This window comes from Cnephaeus nilssonii (assembly GCF_951640355.1).
Source record: "Cnephaeus nilssonii genome assembly, chromosome: 16".
NCBI classification, from domain to species: Eukaryota; Metazoa; Chordata; class Mammalia; order Chiroptera; family Vespertilionidae; genus Cnephaeus; species Cnephaeus nilssonii.
In genome coordinates this window covers 39990167-40010392 of record NC_137087.1, presented here as the reverse complement: position 1 = coordinate 40010392, position 20226 = coordinate 39990167, and the positions used below count along the sequence as shown (strand labels likewise).

Genomic DNA, 20226 nt, shown 5'->3' with positions numbered 1-20226 from the left:
TTATCAATCTAAAGATAGAGAAATCCCATATATTAAAGATTTGAGTCAAATATAAACTACACATAAAATGTAATAATTTCTCATAAAGTATAAGCAACTTTATTCACTATGCTGTACTTTATATCCCTGTAAGAAACTTTTTTTTTTTTTAAGGAACTTCTTAATAGTCTCTGCAGAAACAACACCGCTCCCCCCTCCCCCCATTTCAATAGCAATTCTGAAAATTTTTAAATTTGGAGACAAATTCCTTTATATTTACACAATTTACTAGGCAAAATAGTTAAATTTCAAATATTTTACAGAATAAAAAGTAAAACAAAGAAATTCAGCTTAATGATAATTAATCAAGTACCTACTATATAAAATTATTATGTGCTATGCTCACTGCAATGCATTCAGCCAGTGGAATAAAATAATAACATTTCCATTAAAATTTAATAACATTTCCATTAAAATTTTCCTACTAGTTTCACATTTTTTAATATAAAGTTCCCCAATTTTTATAGTTTTGCCTTTAAATAATAATAGCTATGAATTTAGAGAATTTGTTCACTTGGATTTTTTTAAAAGTAGTTAAAAACCTGGTTAGAAACCCTCACCTTCTGAAAGATGTAGAGAGATGGAAATGTACGGGATATGTCCAACTTAATTAATTCCAGACTGGCCTCCCGATCAGCAATAGATACACCTATATTTGCCAGGTAAATAAAGTTACAATTATTACTTGGCTATATCCAGTTCAATCTTACAAACACAGAATGATTACATGGAATATATGTTACTTAAGGAAAGTTAAAAGCTGAACAATCCAGAAACTTAAAGAAATGCCACACAGCTTTTGCTGGAATTTAGAGCTTCTTCTGTGAAGAATATATCTATACATTTATCAGAAAGTTATATGGTGAAGGATTTCTACTTCCCTTTTTTTTTTTTTTTTTTTGAAGGTACGGGTTTGTTTGTTTTTAATAGAAGGTAGGTAGATTATCACTCCCACAATAACTAGATAAAAACATTTCAAGTATCATTTTTTAAAAGGGCATAACAGAGTTGTATACACAGAGAGGTCCAGAGAATTTAAATCCTAGAAAGAGAAAAGCCTTTCCTAGGTGAGTGGATACCAGTGCTCGAATTTAACAGGGATGTTTACATACTCACAGAAAACCACTATGCGATATGCACCATTTTTCTATCCTAAGCCATGTTCATTTTTAGAGTTGTATATACAGGCAAGAGAAGAGGGTTTGCTTTCTACTAAGTAGAACAAATACAGAAATAAAAGTGACTGGCATACAAATGGCTTTTCATAATTTAAGGACAAGAGATGGTTGAACAAATTTACCTAAATTTAATAAATTATGATAACAGAAAAGAATGATTTTTTCCAAAATGATCAGGAGAAAATTAATAAGAGTGGAGGAATAAAAGGAGCATATGAGTGAATTAAATAAACAAAGATTAGGCATAAGAATTATAAAAAATATGTATTAGGAAGTGAGTGAAAGTCAGTGAGAGAGGAGACAGGAGGTCACAAATGAGGTATAAAGATCATCTATCTTTAAGTTATAAGTTGGGTCGTGGTGGGTGTGTTCCATGGTTAGAGCGTCGTCCTGTGACCAAAGGGTCTCGGGTTCAATTCCTGGTCAAGGGCATGTACCTGGGTTGTAGGTTCGATCCCTGGCCCAGTTGGGGCACGTGTGGGAGGCAACCAATGTATCTCTCTCACATTGATGTTTCTCTTTCTCCCTTCCTCCCTCCCTTCTACTCTCTCTAAAAACAATGGAAAAAATATCTTCGGGGGGGGGGGGGAATTAAAAAAAAACACACGTTGGCCTAAAAATACTTCACCCCCATTACTCTTAATGGCTACGATTAAATCTTAGGCTCTGGAGTCCAACAGCTTGGGTTTACATCATGGCTTCACTGCTTATAAATTAACTACTTTGAGTTTCCTCCTATATCATCCAGGATATCACCTACTAAAAGAGTTGTTAACATTAGAGTAGATAATATATGTAAAGCAATTCTATAGTTCCTGACACATGGTAATAATCAATAACCATGATATAATCTTCAGTGACTGGACTTTCATACAAAAATTTTTGTTAACAAAAAATAATCACACCCTTTCTCTTCAACGAGGGTCGGAGCAGCCTCCCCAGCAGATGAAAAGATGCAGATCTTTGTGAAGACCCTGACTGGCAAGATCATCACCCTGGAGGTTGAGCGCAGTGACACCACTAAGAATGTCAAAGCTAAAATCCAAGACAAGGAGGACATCCCTCCTGAACAGTAGTGTCTGATTCTTATGGGCAAACAGCTGGAGGATAGCCACACTTCTCAGACTACAATATTCAGAGAGGCCACCCTGCACTCGATGCTTCATCTGCAGGATGGTATCATCAAGCCCTCCCTCTGCCAGTTTGACCAGAAGCATAACTGCGACAAAATCATCTGCCACAAGTATTACACCTGCCTGCACCCCCTGCTGTCAACTGCTGCAAGAAGTACAACCACACCAACAACCTGTGCCCCACGAAGGTTAAATAAGGCCCCCTCCACCACCACCTCCTCGGGCCTGCAGAGTGGCCTGCCTGAATCCCGTGGCCCTGGGGCCTCAATAAAGTTTCCCTTTCATTGAAAAGAAAAACAGTAATAATCACACCTTCTGTATCATTCTCTGAACTTGTTTCACTGAAGCTTTTGCACCGTTCTTTCGCTCTTGATAGGAAGATTTCATAAAGTTCTGGGGGAGGGAGAACAAAAATTCATAAATAATAGGAAAGAAATATATTCACATACAGTAGGTCCTAGGGTTACGTCGGAGATCCATTCCTATGGTGCGATGTAATGCGATTTTCACCCTAAGTCGGAACCCACCTATTTAAGCACCTACGTCACTCACATGGGGCACATACACAGCAGTAATGACGTGAAACAGTAAAAAAAAAAATTAAAAGATAACAATTCCTGACCTTTACTTATGATAAATAAACAATAAAAAACATAAAGCACATATACGTCGAAATGACGGAACTTTTTTTTAATATATATAAATAAATGGGAGATGGCGAAGTAACCACGAAACGACGTACGTCGAGTCCGACGTAACCCGAGGACTGCCTGTATTTTTATTTTTATTCTTAAAAAAAAAATAAGAAAAACATGATCCCATTATAGGTCAGGCATATCTTATGTAGCTGGCATAAAAAAATAGCAAATTGAAGTACTCAATTCTACCAAAACTATATATTACACACCGGAAAGGTAGCAAATGAAAATATTCCAGAGCAGCCATCCAAATAGCTACAATATAGAATGTAGGTACGAGGCAGGTAGAGACGCTTCTGCTAAAGGAGCCATTGTACAATAGCAGAAACATGATTTTTGGAATCAGTCAGACCTAGATTCAAACTTCGGCTCTGCCACTTACTACCTGTGGGATTTATAACTCTGGAACTTGGCTTTCTTCATCTGTAAATTGGAGAAAAATAATGCCTATTCATGTGTTACTGAAGATTAAACAAGATCATTTATGTAAAGCTTCTGACACCTTATAGACCCTCAATAAATGCTAGTTCTTGCTTCCTTCTCTCTTGAAACTGGTTTCTCCATTATGATACAGCTATCTTAAGCTACATAAACTTTAGTCAAAGGGTCACATACAAAAATCTCTACCCCTATCTTTTACTCTAAGAGCCCAATCACTTTAAAAAAATATATATAGATACATACATATATATATATATATATATCCCAATATATATACATATATATATCACACACACACACACACACACACACACACACACACACACACACACATTGAAATATATATATACAGACCCGATGCATGAAATTCGTGCAAGAGTAGGCCTTCCTTTTCCCAGCTTCCCTCTGGTACCCGGGACCCGGGCTTCCCTCACAGCCCGGGCTTTGTCCGGAAGGACATCTGGTCTAATTAGCATATTATGCTTTTATTATTATAGATATTCCATTGTATGACTATACCATAATAAGTATTCTTATATTGCCAAGAATCAGATCATTACAAAATAACTTACTAGATATATTTCAAACAGACTCTTATTATTCTGATCTTTCTGTTCACTTTTCATTATTACTAATGGTTTGGAAAGAAATCAAATTCAAAATTTCTATTATTTCTAAATGGAGTGCCCCACTCCATTTGGTATAAGAGCTAGATAGAAGTTTTAAACTTAGATATACAATTTTTTGCAGTTATTAGGAACCAAATTGAAGTTCAGACGTTTTATTTCAAATTGCTTCCAAGCCAGGTCCAGTTTCACTACTGTACTTAGTTTTAAAAACTGTCTTGGAAGAAGGCTCACCAAACAAATCCATCACCTCTGGAATCTACAAAATTGACCCAAAAGTAAAACTGTGGTAATGCATTTCAAAATATCAAAGGACATCTCTTAAGGGAAGATGTACAGTGCTTATCTATAATAAGATCTACATCTCAGTTCAATTCCTTGCTTGACTCTGCATGTCATACTTGCCATGGCAGGCATAGCTCAGTTGGTTGGAGGGTCATCCCATGCACTGAAGGGTCACGGGTCAGGGTGCGTACAGGAGACAACCGATCAAGGTTTCTATCTCACATCACTGTTTCTCTCTCTCTCTCTCTCTCTCCATCTTCCTTCCTCTCTCTCTAAAATAAGATAAAAATATTAAAACAAAAAAATCAAAGGATATTTCTCAAGGGAAGATTTACAGTGCTTATCTATATATAGAAAACCCTAAGTGACTGGTCAACTGTTCGACCAGTCACTATGATGCGCACTGACCACCAGGGGGCAGAAGCTCAACGCAGGAGCTGCCCCCTGGTGGTCAGTGCATTCCCACAACAGGAGCGCCGCTCAGCTGACCAACGGGCACTGGCAAGTGCAGCTGTGGCAGCATGAGCCTCTCCCGCCTCCGCAGCAGTGCTACTGAACAGGGTTGGCAGGCGCAGTGGGGTCAGGATGAGCGGGAGCGGCGCGGTGCCCAGCCCAGGCTCTGGCTCCTCCCTGGCCGCCTGCCGCTTTGCGCACTACTACATCCCCCAAGGGGTCCGATTGCGAGAGGACGCAGGCCAGACTGAGGGACCTCACCAGTGCACGAATCTGTGCACCGGGCCTCTAATCTATAATAAGAAGACTTGCATCTCAGTTCAATTCCTTGCTTGACTCTGCATGTTATACTTATTTTATTTTGAATCTACAAATGTAGAGTTTTGAAGCAGAGATGTATCTTAGGAACAGAAAATACTTTGAGATCAGTTTATATTTCACTTTCTGATTTTCTGACAATGATGGTATTATACATATTCGGCAAACTTCACTTTCACTATAATGTTATACTCATTATCACAAAAAAATGTTAGAACAATTCTTTGAGATAGCTAACAATCTTAACCCCATTTTACAGATGAAGAAAACTAAGACTATTGGATGTTAAGTAATTTGCCCAAGGTCACAAATCTAATATATAGTAGAACCAAGATTTGAACCACATTTGACTGACATTAGAACCCTTATTCTTAGTTACTATTCCCTAATTGTTATAAATTTCATGATTAAAACAAATACAATAGGTAAGGAGTCAAACTATTATAGCCACTGAAAGTAGAGAAGGTTATATAAAGTAAATTTACTATTCGAAATTTAGCTTCCTTTCCACCACTAATGAAAAAGAGATGAGTACCAAGTCCATTACTGAATTGTTTTTTTTAGAGAAAACCTAAAATTATTTTGAAAATAAATGGCCCAGTTATTTCAAGCTTAAAAAAACATTTTGAGTTATAGTAACACAACAGGTTAATACCAACTTAACCAATATTTCAATGTTTAAGTTATCAGGATACCTAACATTCTAAAGCCAAAGTTCTCAACAAAACAAGACTGCAAACAAAATTTCAAATAGCCACCAATGCTTCATAGTCTCATCTGTATGCAAAACCAATTCCTAAGACTTTAAACAATTACAGTATGTTCAACAATCCTTAATATTTAGGATTTTAATGATCTAACTGAATGTTCTAACTACAATATAAAAACATTTCCTTTTAATCTGTTCCAAGCACAGAAGGCAAAAGAAACCTTCGTTTTATTGGAAAGAAGAGTTAAGTCACATAGGATCTAACTTTTTCTAAGCTAAATTAAAAACTCTTAATTCTTCCTTTAAATTCTATTTTTTAGATAAAAAAAAGTCCAGTTAAAAAAAGTGTTCATCATGGGATATCTGAAAATGAATTTTAAAAATCATATATAATCATGCTATTCAAAGCTGGCATCACTTTTAAAATTAAATATTTTTGTTATAATTCTGTCTCGTTATATATAATGCAGATTTTTGCAATGAACATTCTTACAGAAAAGCTTTTACACCCAATCCTGATTATTTCCTTAGAGCAGATTCTTAGAACTAGAATAATTAGGTCAAAAGTTATGCTTTTTAAGGCTTTTGTCAAATAATTCTAAATTATTTTCAGCCACAATTTATGTGGGTAATTTTTATTCTTTTTAATAACTTTTGATTTGAAAGGTAAACAAAAGTACCTTGATGTTCTTTTAACATATATATCATTGATTTATCACTAGGAAAATGGCTAAATTAATTATAGTACAGCCAAACTGTGGAATAGAGTACAGCTATAGTAGTATGCTTAAGGTACACTTGTATGTACTGCATGAAAGGATGGTTCAGGAGAGATTATTGCTTAAAAGAAAGCTACTGAATAATCTCAGGACATAAACTCCTTTTTGTGTGGAAAAAAAATAAGAAGATAGAGAGAAGCCTAAAAATTTATCATATGTAGAAACACACTTTTTTATGTGACAGAAAAAGATCTGGAAGAATATCCACCAATTTGCTTATTTGTACTTATAAGTAGGATCAAAAGCTGGAATCTGAGTGGAAGAGAGGGAAGAAACGTACCGTTTATACTTTACTTGAATCTTTTTCAATAAATATGTAAATAAATATTTTAAGTAATAGTAACAATATATTATTTATATTATTATACTAGAGTCCCTAAATCTTTTTTCTTTTTACCAGATAAATCCAAGAATGTACTACTTTTTATTGCTGCAAAGAATAAGCAACACATAAATAGGGAGGGGAGCAGGCTATGCAATTAAATCCCACTCTGGGAACACCTTCATTGGCCATAGCGGTTTTGACACTGGAAATTCAAAGGTGAACCAATATGCTTGCTGGAAGATAAATTTCTTTTTCCAGAAATGGCCATGACAGCATCTTTTTGTTGTGCCACACAATATATAAAAATAAGTGATGTTATTTCAAACATTGTTCAATTGAAGTTTTTTTTAAAAAATTGAATGTTTTGGGATGACATTGATTAATAAAAGTATATAAGTTTCAGATGTACAATTCTATAATACATCTTCTGTATATTGTACTGTGTGTTCACTACCTGTCTAGCATTATCATTATGACTCAGACTGATGTAACACCTTTTACTATTAACTATTTTATATTTCCCCCATTTGGTATTATCCAAATTTTTTTTTTTTAACATCATCAAAACTACTCTACATTTTATTCCTACCCTTCAAAGTTTTAAGAAACTTAAAAAAATAAAACAATTCCTTGAGAGTCCTCCTCTTTGTTTTTTAAACTTTAACGTTTTCAATCGAAAAGGACTAGTTTGAGTAGAGATGAAGAAAAATAAATTTCTAGCCTTCCCCCAATATTTAAGTTTTTTTAAATAAAGGGGAAACCTTTCCACAACTAGACTATTTTATTTTTCATATATATATATTAGAGGCCTGATGCACGAAATTCGTGCAAGAATAGGTCTTCCTTCCCCCGGCTGCCGGCACCAGCTTCCCTCTGGCACCTGGCAGCACCAGGACCCAGGCTTCCCTCCGGCCACCGGCAGGTGCCTGGGACCCAGGCTTTCCTCGCAGCCCCGGCTTTGTTCGGAAGGTTGTCCGGTCTAATTAGCATATTACACTTTTACTATATATCTATATATCTATATCTATCTATCTATCTATCTATCTATCTATCTATCTATATATGTGTATGTGTGTGTATGTATATATGTATGTATATATGTATGTGTGTGTGTGTATATGTATGTGTGTGTGTGTGTGTATATATATATATATGTAGCCAGTGCTACCTAGAATCTCAGAAGTTTCGTAGTTACCTGAAGTTAAGATATTTGGGTGTCAAGAATATTATTTATGGTTGTAAACTAAAGGAAAACCCACAAATCTTATTTTTGATAGTATGAAATATAGTAAACTTATTAAATCATACCAGGTTTTAGAGAGGGATGGGGAATGAAGCATGCTCTTAAAATCACATTATACTTGGTAATGCCCTTTTAAATTGCTACTCTACTAATCTGCTTTGTAACTCTGGAGATGGCTATTTGTACGTGTGGGAGTAACTGAATATAGAATACAAACCAGGAGTGATATTTAGTTCATTTCCTACAGCTAGACTCCAAACTTTCCCACGAACACTAGGGGGCAATCCCTGCCACCACAATTCTCGAACTCTTCTTGTACTACGCCTAGAATTAAAGGGGAAGAAAAAAGGAGAAAGTTACTTTTTAAAACATAGTATCCTAAAGAGAGATAACAGTAATTTAAAGGTAACTCCTTCTATAGCTGCCATTTATACTGATAAAATGAAAGAATCAGAAAAGTATAATTATGAAAAACAGAATAAAAGGAACATAAAAATTTGTTGTTAATTCAGTAATCAAAAGAAAATCACAAAGTATTTAATACGGGTAAGGCCCTCGTCTTTTGAGAGGCAGTATAGTCTGCTTAAAGAGTGTGGGCTTTAGAGTCAGATAGACCTGAGTTCAAATCTGATTTAACTATTCATTAATTGTATTACCTTGGGCAAATCACTTAACCTGTCTGACCTGGAGCTCCCCTATAAGATAAGTTGGAATAAAGGTTGTAAGAACCAAATGTGATTACTTATGTAAAGAGCCTAATATAATATGTCACATGTCCAATATTCAACAAATTCTCCATGCATATCCTATATTAGACATTGCAGAAGACATTACCCACCCTTCAGACTAGAGGGAAGGTAAGGCATGCACAAAAATATTATCAAAAAGTGAAAGACAAAGTAAAGCAAGAAGTACATTAGTCTAGAAGTATACTGGGACATTACAGATGGAAAACATCATATATTTTATGATATACATATATCTCACATTCTCTTGAGAAGCATATTAAAAATCACCTTTATAGTTAAATGCATCTTATAACAAATGTACATGCTTTAGTATTTTCTTTCCAATAATCTGCCATGACATCATTAGTGTACCTTGCAATAAATGATATGTTAGAATTAAGAAAATATGGTAACTAAGGAAAAAATTAAAAGTTTCATGAATCAACTAGCATTTCAAATGGGACTCAATGGATAGGTAAGATTTTGACAGGCACAGAGTGTGGTCAGTAAGGAAAGTAGGTATCAGAAATTGACGGTTTTATAAAAGCAAAGACACAGAAATAAGCATGAAATTTTCAGACATTGGTTAACAGCATAATTTAGCCAAAGCATAACCTACATGGTGGAAGTAATAAAAAAAAAAAGAGAATTGGAAACATGAGATCTTTGGAGAAAGACTGGAATTCACGAAAAGTCTGCTTACTTACATTACTTCCCAATTGGGCAATATTTCATTGATCCAAATTACCATTGCATTTGCAATATTTTCTTCTTGTTTAAATCGTTCTTTCATTATTTTTTTCCTTTTATGTGCTTCTTTAATTTCTGTTTTAAACAAGTAAAAATTATTTCAATACAAAAGAGCTAGATCAAAACCTCCTTCTCCTTCTACTTAAGCCTACAAAAGAGGCATTCTCAAAAAGAATAAAAGGAGAAGAGAGAATGGAAAAAGGGTGGGCGGGGGAAGATGATAAAAAGAGAAATTAAATGAATTTGATTAATATAATTTAAAAGTAACATCTCCTATTCTAAAAATGAAACAAAGGCCAAAAAATCATTTAAATAGATTACAGTATCACATATTCTATTTATACTTGATCAATGAACTAAAATTTGTCATGAGTTAACTATGTAAAAAATAAACTAGCCCTAACTGGTTTGGCTCAGTGGCTAGAGCGTCAGCCTGTGGACTGAGGGGTCCCGGGTTCGATTCCGGTCAAGGGCATGTACCTTGGTTGTGGGCACATCCCCAGTGGAGGGTGTGCAGGAGGTGACTGATCGATGTTTCTCTCTCATTGATGTTTCTAACTCTCTATCCCTCTCCCTTCCTCTCTGTAAAAAATCAATAAAAATATTTAAAAAATAAACTACTATGGCCCAACGGCTTGGCTCAGTGGTTAAGCGTCAACCTATGAACCAGGAGGTCATGGTTTGATTCCCAGTCACGGCACATGCCTGGGCTGCAAGCTTGATCCTCAGTAGGGAGCATGCAGGAGGCAGCAGATCAATGGTTCTCTTTCATCACTGATGTTTCTATATCTCTGTCTCCCTCTCCCTTCCTCTCTGAAATCAATAAAAATACATTTTAAAAAAAAATAAACTGAGCAACTAACCAACACCTTTTTTTTCATACAAGGGGTTTATGTACTTCCTCACATAAAATCACGTGACTTTAAAAACTAAGTATGATGCTTCAGTTTACTAATTAAAATGTTAAAATCCCCCTAATACACACAAACATGCACACAACACCCCTCTGAAAATCAGAAGTCACAATTCCAGAAGAGATGCGTCAAAAATGGAGAAGTGAAATATATGTAAACTATCCTATATTAATAAAGAGGTAATATGCAAATGGACCATCACGCCAACACACAAGATGGCCACCCCCATGTGGACAAAGATTGTCGCTACAAGATGGCCAGCAGGGGAGGGCAGTTGGGGGGGACCCAGGCCTGCAGGAGAGGGCAGTAGGGGGGAACCAGGCCAGCAGGGGAGGGCAGTTGGAGGCAACCAGGCCAGCAGGGGACAGCAGTTAGGGGCGACCAGGCCTGCAGGGGAGGGCAGTTGGGGGTGACGAGGCCTGCAGGGGAGGACAGTTAGGGGTGACCAGGTCTGCAGGGGAGGGCAGTTAGGGGCAATTGGGCCGGCAGGGGAGCAGTTAGGCATTGATCAGGCTGGCAGGGTAGTGGTTAGGGGGTGATCAGGCTGGCAGGCAGAGCAGTTAGGGGCAATCAGGCAGGCAGGCAGGCGAGCAGTTGGGAGCCAGCAGTCCTGGATTGTGAGAGGCAGTCGGACATCCCTCGAGGGGTCCCAGATTGGAGAGGGTACAGGCTGGGCTGAGGGACACCCCCCGCTCCGTGCACGAATTTCGGAGTATATATATAGTTACATATAATTTTAGAACCAGTGCGGAATTCAGAGATCAGCTAGCTAAAGTATTTTCTAGCCCCAGCCGGTGTGGTTCAGTGGATAGAGCCTTGGCCGGAGCAAGGCTCCCAGGTTCGATTCCAGTCAAGGGCACCTACCTTGGTTGCACACTAGATCCCTGGCCCAGTTTAGGGCATATGCAGGAGGCAACCATTCAATGTGTCTCTCTCACATCGATGTTTCTCTCTGTCTCTCCTCCTCCTTTCCACACTCTCTAAAATCAATGGAAAAATATCCTCAGATGAGGATCAACAGGAAAAAAAAAGTAAAGTGTTTTCTAAATTGTTTCACATATACCTCAGGAACTGTCTTTTAAAAAAATACATATTTTTATTGATTTCAGAGAGCAAGGGAAAGGGTGAAAGAGATAGAAACATTAATGATGAGAGAGAATCATTCATCTGCTGCCTCCTGCACACCCCCTACTGGGGATCGAGCCCACAACTTGGGCATGTGCCCTGACTGGGAATGGAACCGTGACCTCCTGGTTCATAGGTCGATGCTCAACCACTGAGCCACACTGGCTGGGCAGGAACTATCTTAAGGGGTAAGCAGGGGGCCAAGTAGGTAGATTCACTTTTAAAAATTTGTTTTATATATTCAGATTCTACATAAGATTTCTTTGGAGTGGGTTCCACTGCTTTTAAAAAAAAGTATTGTCGGAGGGACTTGAAAGTCTGCATCTAGTTGACCTGCCCCCCACATTTCATAGATGAGGAATCTAACATTCGGTCTATTTAGAGTGTCACATCCAGGTAGTGTCAAACAGGATTAAAGCTGTGACCTTCTGATTTCCCAATTCAATGTTATTCTGTCATATCATGTTCTTAGGATTATCTACTTATCAATAACTATCTTAAATATTAATTGAACAGCAAAGTCAGTGTTGAGAGTCAATTAAAACTTGTATTTCGAATTATGTATAGAAAAATAAACTCAACCTATGTTTAAATAATTGGGCCCTTTAGAAAGATATTGGCTTTATAGGTTTACTACAAGATTCAAGATTAACTTCATTTCCAAAATAGTGCCACAAAATAGAACTATATACTATTATAACATTCCATTCACGTAAGTTAAGGAAAAATATAAGTTGTTAAAAAAGCCTATGTCAAGCCCTAGCTGGTATGGCTCAGTGGATAGAGCATTGGCTTGTGGACTGAAGGGTCCTGGGTTTGATTCCTGTAAAGGGCACATGCCGAGTTTCGGGCTTGGTCCCCAGCAGGGGGCGTGCAGGGGGCAGCTGATCAATGATTCCCTCTCATCATTGATGTTTCTATCTCTCTCTCCCTCTCCCTTCCTCTCGGAAATCAATAAAAATATATTTTTTAAAAAGCATATATCAAAAAGTGTGCATGTATGTGTGTATACACACACATAGCTGTGTAATATTTTCTAAAAATATATCCTGAACAGTACTTAGTAAATAAATATTCTTAAATTATCCTTACGCTATACTTTTTGGTTGGAAGAGAGAATGAATAAATGTGTGAATTTATGCACACGAGAGTATACATTTATGTGCCTGTTCAAATGACACAACTGGGACTCTAGAGAGACTCCATTAAGTCACAAAAGCATATTTTAATTTCAAATCACATTCTCATAGTCATATAGTAAGTTATTTTAAAGCATTAAAATCATTAAATTATATATCAAAAGCCTAAAAACTGTACAAGTGAATTTCATGAATAAATTAATAAATATCTTCATTTACAAGTTAGTAGTAGTCCAAGGTTTATGACTGTAATGACAAGATCTCTCATATAGTCTGCTGCCTTTCTCTTCCTATTAGTTTTGTAAAAGTACTTACAGAAGAACTATGATTTTAGTGTGACATCTTATTTCTCTTTAAGAACAAATGTAGTTATAAAAGAAAGAAATCACCATCATCATAAAGACAGACTTCATCAATTTCACCATCTACCTTCCTGCTGAAATTCAATAAATTGAATTTACCAACTAGAGTTAAATTTTATACCTCGTTTTTTAGCCTCAGCCACCATCTCATCATATTCTTGTCGGTGACGTAAAGCTTCTTCCACAGATTTGGCAGGAAGATTTCTGGGGGGAAAATTTTTTTTAAGTCACTTTTCAAAAGACTAACTTTTAAATGTATTAACTTATTTTTTATAGACAGATAGCAAGAATTTTTTTTTTTTTAGATACCAAGAATTTTTAACCTCACCTCATTTCATACATTAAGAAAGTAACAGGTTGAAAAGAACTTTGCATTTTAGAAAAGAACCAGAATCCGAGTTGCCAATATTTGTTATGTGTATTTATATGTCATATGTATATGTTTATTCATTATTTTTGAATGTCAAATATCAGCCAATATTTCTAGGTCTTATTAAACCCATTTACTACAGGGTTTTTTAAAGTAAACTTTTTGGAGATTGAATTTACATGTGATAAAATGAACAAACATATTTTGAGAATACAGTTTGAAGAGTTTTGACAATTTTACATACCTTTGCAACTAACACACCAATCAAGATACAGAACATTCCCATCACTCCATTAAGTTTCCTACGACCCTCTGCACTCAATACTTACCCAACTCCTACCTTGGCCAATCACATCTGTGATTTCTATCACTGTACATTAGTTGGTTGCCTTTTATAGAGTTTCACATAGATTCTTTTTTCTCTGGCTTCTTTTGCTCAGCATATTTTAAAAATTTACCTATTCTGTTCTGTGTATTATGAACATATTCCTTTTAATTGGTGATCAGTGTTCCATTTATGCATATGGATGAACATTTAGATTGTTTCCAGTTTGGGGCCACTATGAATAAAGGTACTATAAATATTCATTTCGAGTCTTGTGTGGGTATCTGCCTTCATTTCTCTATGCATATATACCTAGGAGTAGAATTCCTGGGTCACATGGTAAGTGCAGGTATACTTTTATAACAAACTGCTTTGCACTTTTAGAGTTCCAAGATAATGTTATAATTTGATAATCAGTAATCACTTGCATATGCTATATGTTGGTTTATAAAATTAATGGCTTCACAGTCAGTGGTTTAGATATATGCAAAAAAATACATTTAAGTATTAACACGTATCCAAATGTATATTAATAATGTCTGGTCTTTGGAGTCAGTTTTTAAAATTATTTTCAACAGGTTAGAGTGAGGAAAGGTATGTGACAAATTTCCAAATTATATATTGTACCTCTTCCTCTCTTCTCAAGTTAGATTCTTCAGGTATGCTATAGCAGGGATGAATAACGGTTAAGACTTCTGCTTTAGACCATCCTATATAATAAAATCCCAGCTACCGAAACGGCGGAATGACTAGAACGACCACGGCCCCTCGCCCCTACCAGCTCTGTCCCCAGCGGGCCCCCCAACCCCGATTGGGGCCCCCATCAGGGCATGTCTCGCCAGGCCTTTTGTCTCTGTCTCTCATTGGATCTCTGCCCATGGAGAACACCCCTGCCACCCCCGCAAAGGAACACACACCAGCAGAATCCGCCTTTTCAATAAAAAACGACAAGAGGGCAACAGAGTGAATTAAAAAAGCATTAACTTAAAAACAATCCATGTGTCTGCAAATGAGTTCCAAATGGCAGCACTTTGGCAGGAGTAGCAGGGGTGAGGCATGTTGGCCACATGTTCTGGAGTCTCAGACACAAAGTGTAGGGGGCTCAGCACCTCGCTATGGACCCCTCCCACTAGCCACCTGAGATGGCAGGGTCTGGGGAAGGGACTTAAGTCTATATTCACCCTCACGGATCCCCACCTGATTCTGTAGAACCTTTCCCCTGTTCTGACATCTGCTGGTCCCTTTTACTCCCCCAGTACCTCCAAACCTTCCTATGCTGACCCCAACTCTCCTTCTGCAGAAGCCCTCCCTGCCGCCACACACACACACAGATTTCACCCTCTCCCTCCCTTACCCCCCAGTCTTCTACCCCATACTTCTTCCTGCCCTGCCCTTCCCTGCCCCACCTCCATCCTGCCCTCCTGCCCCAGACCACCCAGTAGCCCTGGCTCTGGGAGAAATGGTTAGAACAAAGCTTTACTTGGCCGGAAGAGACTCCCCAGGGAGCTGCATGCAGAAGGGCACTCCCAGTCCTGTATCTGCAACTGCTCTGTCCTGCCAGATGCCAATCAGAAATTGTGTCTCTGGAGACAGAGGGTAGCAGAAGTAGGCTGCTGTCCTTTGAAGCCCCTCATCAGGAGGAAACTCTTCGCCCCCCAAAAAAATTCACCCTGCCTTATCACTTTCAGCAACCCCCCTTTGCCCCTTTCCCTGGAAGTGGAAGGACTGGAGCACATCTAAATATATATAAGAGAGTAATATGCAAATTGACCAAATGGCGGAACGACCAGAACGACTGCTCAACCAGTCGCTGTGAGGTGCACTGACCACCTCTCGGTCCCTCCCCTTGGCCAGCAGGCTCCGATCACCTGATGGCGAATGGGGAACCAGGGGTGGGTGGCGGCGGGGGGTGGGGCCGGCTGCCGGCAGCCAGAGAAGATGGCTCTAATCACAGGCCAGGCCTACGGACTGTACCCGCGCACGAATTTCGTGTGCCGGGCCTCTAGTAAAGGAGTAAGAGGGAAGATGTCAACAAAGACTTGACTTGATAGAAAAGATAAAGCCTAATCTCTAAAGGCTTAGGTATGTGAGCAGTAAAAATAAGGTAACTGTATTCCAATAGAGAGCAATAACATGAGCAAAGGCAGGAAGGTGAGACATAGGTTTGATTGTAAAATAGAGGAGGGTGTAAATAAAAATTTGTCCCACAGACTATCTAGCACAGAACTTTTGCATAGTATTTTTACAAACTCTTTCAGGGAAGAAATTAACATTCCTGGTAAAAACCTTAATCTATTTTGGATGAATTTTAACAAGTTTTAAAAAGCTCTTCTCGGAACTTAGTTATCTACCTACTCAGCTGACTGTCAGTCAAGAGTCAAAAGATCTTTTTTTTCTTATCTAACCACTCTTTGAATTGGCCTAATTCATTCGCCTCATCAACAAGACAAATAAAACCAATGGAAAAATAATATAAATGTATTCACCAGATCCTTAAAAAAAAAAAAAAAAAAAAAAAAAGGAGCACTGGGATCACAATTCTTTAGCATAAAAAATGCAACAAGAATTAAAAAATAATGTACTTCTTCTCTCACAATGTCTAAAAAATATTCAACCTCTGACTGTTTGGTTCCAGATCCTTTTATTATGCTCTTTAGGATAATGGATAGAAAAAGCTACAGAGCAGGGAAATGACAAAAAAGGTTAGAAATTATTACACTGGAAGGAAAGAGAAGGCTAAAAGAAGAAAAAGAATAGATCCTGAGAGCCCAAGAAGGGAAAAGGAGTTAAGAACCAAGAGATCTTGCTTTAGGGAAGGTGTGCTTTGTTTGGTGAGAAATCAGAGACAATATTTTGAAGATCAGCAACTTTGTGGCAGAAATGGGAAGAGAAGAATTTAAGATGTTTTTTAGGGTATTAATAATGTATTCTTAGTAACAGTAAACCAGCTGGTTGACAGTCAGTAGTTAACATTTCAAGTTCCAATTTCAAAAATTGTTCAAAAGGCAAGGACAAATACACCTTAAGTACATATTAAATGTCAAGAAAGAAAAAACAATTGCCTTATCATGTTAAGGTAAGACAGAGAATGGTCAAAACAGAAACAAATATAAAAAGCCAAAATTTATGTCTCATACATTGGCTCATAGAGACCTCTAGAAAGTATGCCTAAGCTTGAACATCAACAATACAGTCCTCCTTATTAGTTTTAGGATGTGTTCCTGGGATTTAAAAATTTTTTAAAAAATCAATTTCTCTAATTTCTTGATATCTTTTCTGTAAAATAGTAAGCAAAATTAAATTAAAGTTTAAAATATAAACTGCGTGCCTGATGAGCACTAGACTACTTACGATGGTCGATCCTCAAGAATGAGGGCAGTGGTAGAAAGTGGCTCAAATTCAAAATTCTTACGTCTTGAAGACTGAGGTGGTGGTTTACAGGCCCTCCCTGTTCGTGCTTCATATTCCTAGAGTAGATAAAAACATGTTTTATGCAGAGACATTCCCAATTTTCATAAAATCTTAAATTTGTATCAAAAACATGTTTTATGCAGACATTCCCAATTTTCATAAAATCTTAAATTTGTATCATTAAGGATATTATGCTATTAAAGGGACACATATGATTCATACATTAATCTGGTAAAAATATTAGGCAGACAAAAGAAATAAAAGTCACTTTTTTCCCTAAAGCAAACTAAACTGTGAATTTCTATACATATCAAAGTATGGTAGGAGAGAGGAAGATAGAAATGCACTAGATGAATGAGGCAAGGTTTTAGGAAGATGTTCTTGATTGCCTTCTAAGGTACCAGCTGTCCAAGTCCAACTCTGAATAATCTACAAGCAGATAAACCTACTTTCAAAACCTTCACACAAATCAATGAAGGAAATATTGACACAAAATAATCCCATTAAAGTGCTGTGAAGATCTCTTTCAAGGGTGACACTGAACCTCTAATCAAATGGTTTTAAATTCCAACCTACTTTGAATCTTGCTTCTATAAATCTACCTACTTACTCTAAATTTAAACAAGTCACCATTATATCTTATCCAATAACATGTCCAAAGACTGTTAAAGATCTCACTAAAAGTTATAAACTGTTACTATCATAGTACCCCATTATCTGCAGTTTCATTTTCTGTGGTTTCAGTTACCCGAGGTCAATTGTAGACCAAAAATATTAAATGGAAAATTCCAGAAACAAACAATTTATAAGTTTTAAATTGCACCCAGTCTTGAGTAGTGTGATGAAATCTCAGCCATCCTGGTGGGACATCACACCTTTTAGTCTAGTAGTCCTGTGGGTTATCAGATAGCAGTCTTTTAGTAGTCTTCTAGGTTATCATAAGGCAGGGCTTGTGTTCACAGTGTTCACCTTAGGCTTTTCGCCTAAGCCTATGTCACAATGCATACATCATTCACCTCACTTCACCTTATCACGTCAGTTATCGTATCATCTTACAACTTCACAAGAAGGGTAAGTATAGTGTAGTAAAATATTTTGAGACACAAAGAGAGACTACGCTCATAATTTTTATTATAGTATGTTGTTATAATTGTTCTATTTTATCATTAGTTACTAGAGGCCTGGTGCACGAAATTCGTGCATGGGGGGTGTGTCCCTCAGCCCAGCCTTCATCCTCTCCAATCTGGGACCTCTCTAGGGATGTCCGACTGCCCGTTCAGGCCCGATCCTGGTGGGACTGAGCCTAAATGGGCAGTCGAACATCCCTCTCACAATCCCAACTGCTCGCCTGCCTGCCTTCCTGATTGCCCCTAACCTCTTCTGCCTGCCAGCCTGATCACTTCCTAACCCTCCCCTGCCAGCCTGATTGATGCCTAACTGCTCCCCTGCCAGCCTGTTTGCCTCTAACTGCCCTCCCCTGCAGGCCTGGTCCCTCCCAACTGCCCTCCCCTGCTGGCCATCTTGTGTCCACATGGGGGCAGCCATCTTGTGTGTTGGAATGATGGTCAATCTGCATATTACTCTTTTTTTTTTTTAAATATATATTTTATTGATTTTTCACAGAGAGGAAGAGAGAGGGATAGAGAGCTAGAAACATCGATCAGCTGCCTCCTGCACAACCCCTACTGGGGATGTGCCCGCAACCAAGGCACATGCCCCTGACCGGAATCGAACCTGGGACCCTTCAGTCCGAAGGCCGACGCTCTATCCACTGAGCCAAACCGGTTTCGGCTGCATATTACTCTTTTATTAGATAGGATTGTTGTTAATATCTTACTGTGCCTAATTTATAAATTAAACTTGATCATAGGTATGTCTGTATAGGAAAAAACATAATATATATATATATACAGGGTTCTGTACTATCCATGGTTTCAGGCATCCACTGGGGGTCATGGGTAAACAGGGAACCGTTATGGCTTTTAATTTCCAGAACCCACATTTTCCCTTTCTAAAAAAGTTTATGACCTTATGATTTAACTTGTTCATGTTGACCAATGTTACCCCAATCAATTTAATAAATATTTTTAAAAATCAAGCTACTACTTTCTCATCACCAGGTAATACATATGTACATTTTTCATGAAATTCTCAAAGATTTACTCATTGATTTCAGGAGTAAATTTGCAAGCCCACTGGCAACTAGAGAAGACATTAATTTAAATGAAAAAAAAAAAAACAATACATTTAAGAGTAACCCATTGTTTCATTTATGGCTGTGCTTTTTTATTATGCCCATGATTCTTTTACATTATTACTAAAGGCCCAATGCACAAAATTCTTGCAAGAGTAGGCCTTCACAGCCGTGGCGGCTGGCTCAATCCCTCCCTCGCAGCTGCTGCGGCTGTCTCAAACGCCCCCCCCCCCCCCCCCCCCCGCACTACATGGGAAGGACGTCCAGTCTAATTAGCATGTTACGCTTTTATTATTATTTATTTGCTTTTCCAACTCAAAGATAATTTATCAATACTAAACCAGACATTAGCAAAATGTGATTCCCTCTTAAAAATTTGATGCTGTTAAAGCTTAATTTTATTTGAGATATTACTTAAAAAATAATTTATGTTTTCTTATGCATTTTCTGTAAACTTCAGCTTATTTTATGGTTCCTGCTGCTGTTTATAAAGGATTATAATTTTATGTCTGCATCTCCCCTTTCTATCTACATCTTTGTTAATCTGAGAGTTGCTTTGTTTGCATAACTGCAATGAATTTTTAGAAACTTCTTTCTCAAATTAAATAGAACTGTGTACGCTCATTTTTAACTCCCATGCTAAGAAACTGAACAGCCTTTCAGAGTCAAAAGCCATTGATG

The 20226-nt window shown here is 37.5% G+C and overlaps 1 protein-coding gene across 2 annotated transcripts in view; it reads right to left on the bottom strand.

Moving 5' to 3' along the window:
* TBC1D12 (TBC1 domain family member 12) overlaps positions 1 to 20226 on the bottom strand; it is an 83820-nt gene that overhangs the window by 14425 nt on the left and 49169 nt on the right. For both annotated transcript variants that reach the window (XR_013814799.1, XM_079794349.1), the window contains exons 3-8: positions 17292 to 17407; positions 13367 to 13449; positions 9663 to 9780; positions 8445 to 8551; positions 2663 to 2743; positions 600 to 688 (exon numbers count right to left, since the gene is read on the bottom strand). Coding sequence is in view for 1 of the 2 variants with exons in the window: in XM_079794349.1 (XP_079650475.1) it covers positions 600 to 688; positions 2663 to 2743; positions 8445 to 8551; positions 9663 to 9780; positions 13367 to 13449; positions 17292 to 17407 (594 nt within the window). In the remaining variant the exon portion in view is untranslated. The remainder of the gene's footprint in view (positions 1 to 599; positions 689 to 2662; positions 2744 to 8444; positions 8552 to 9662; positions 9781 to 13366; positions 13450 to 17291; positions 17408 to 20226) is intronic.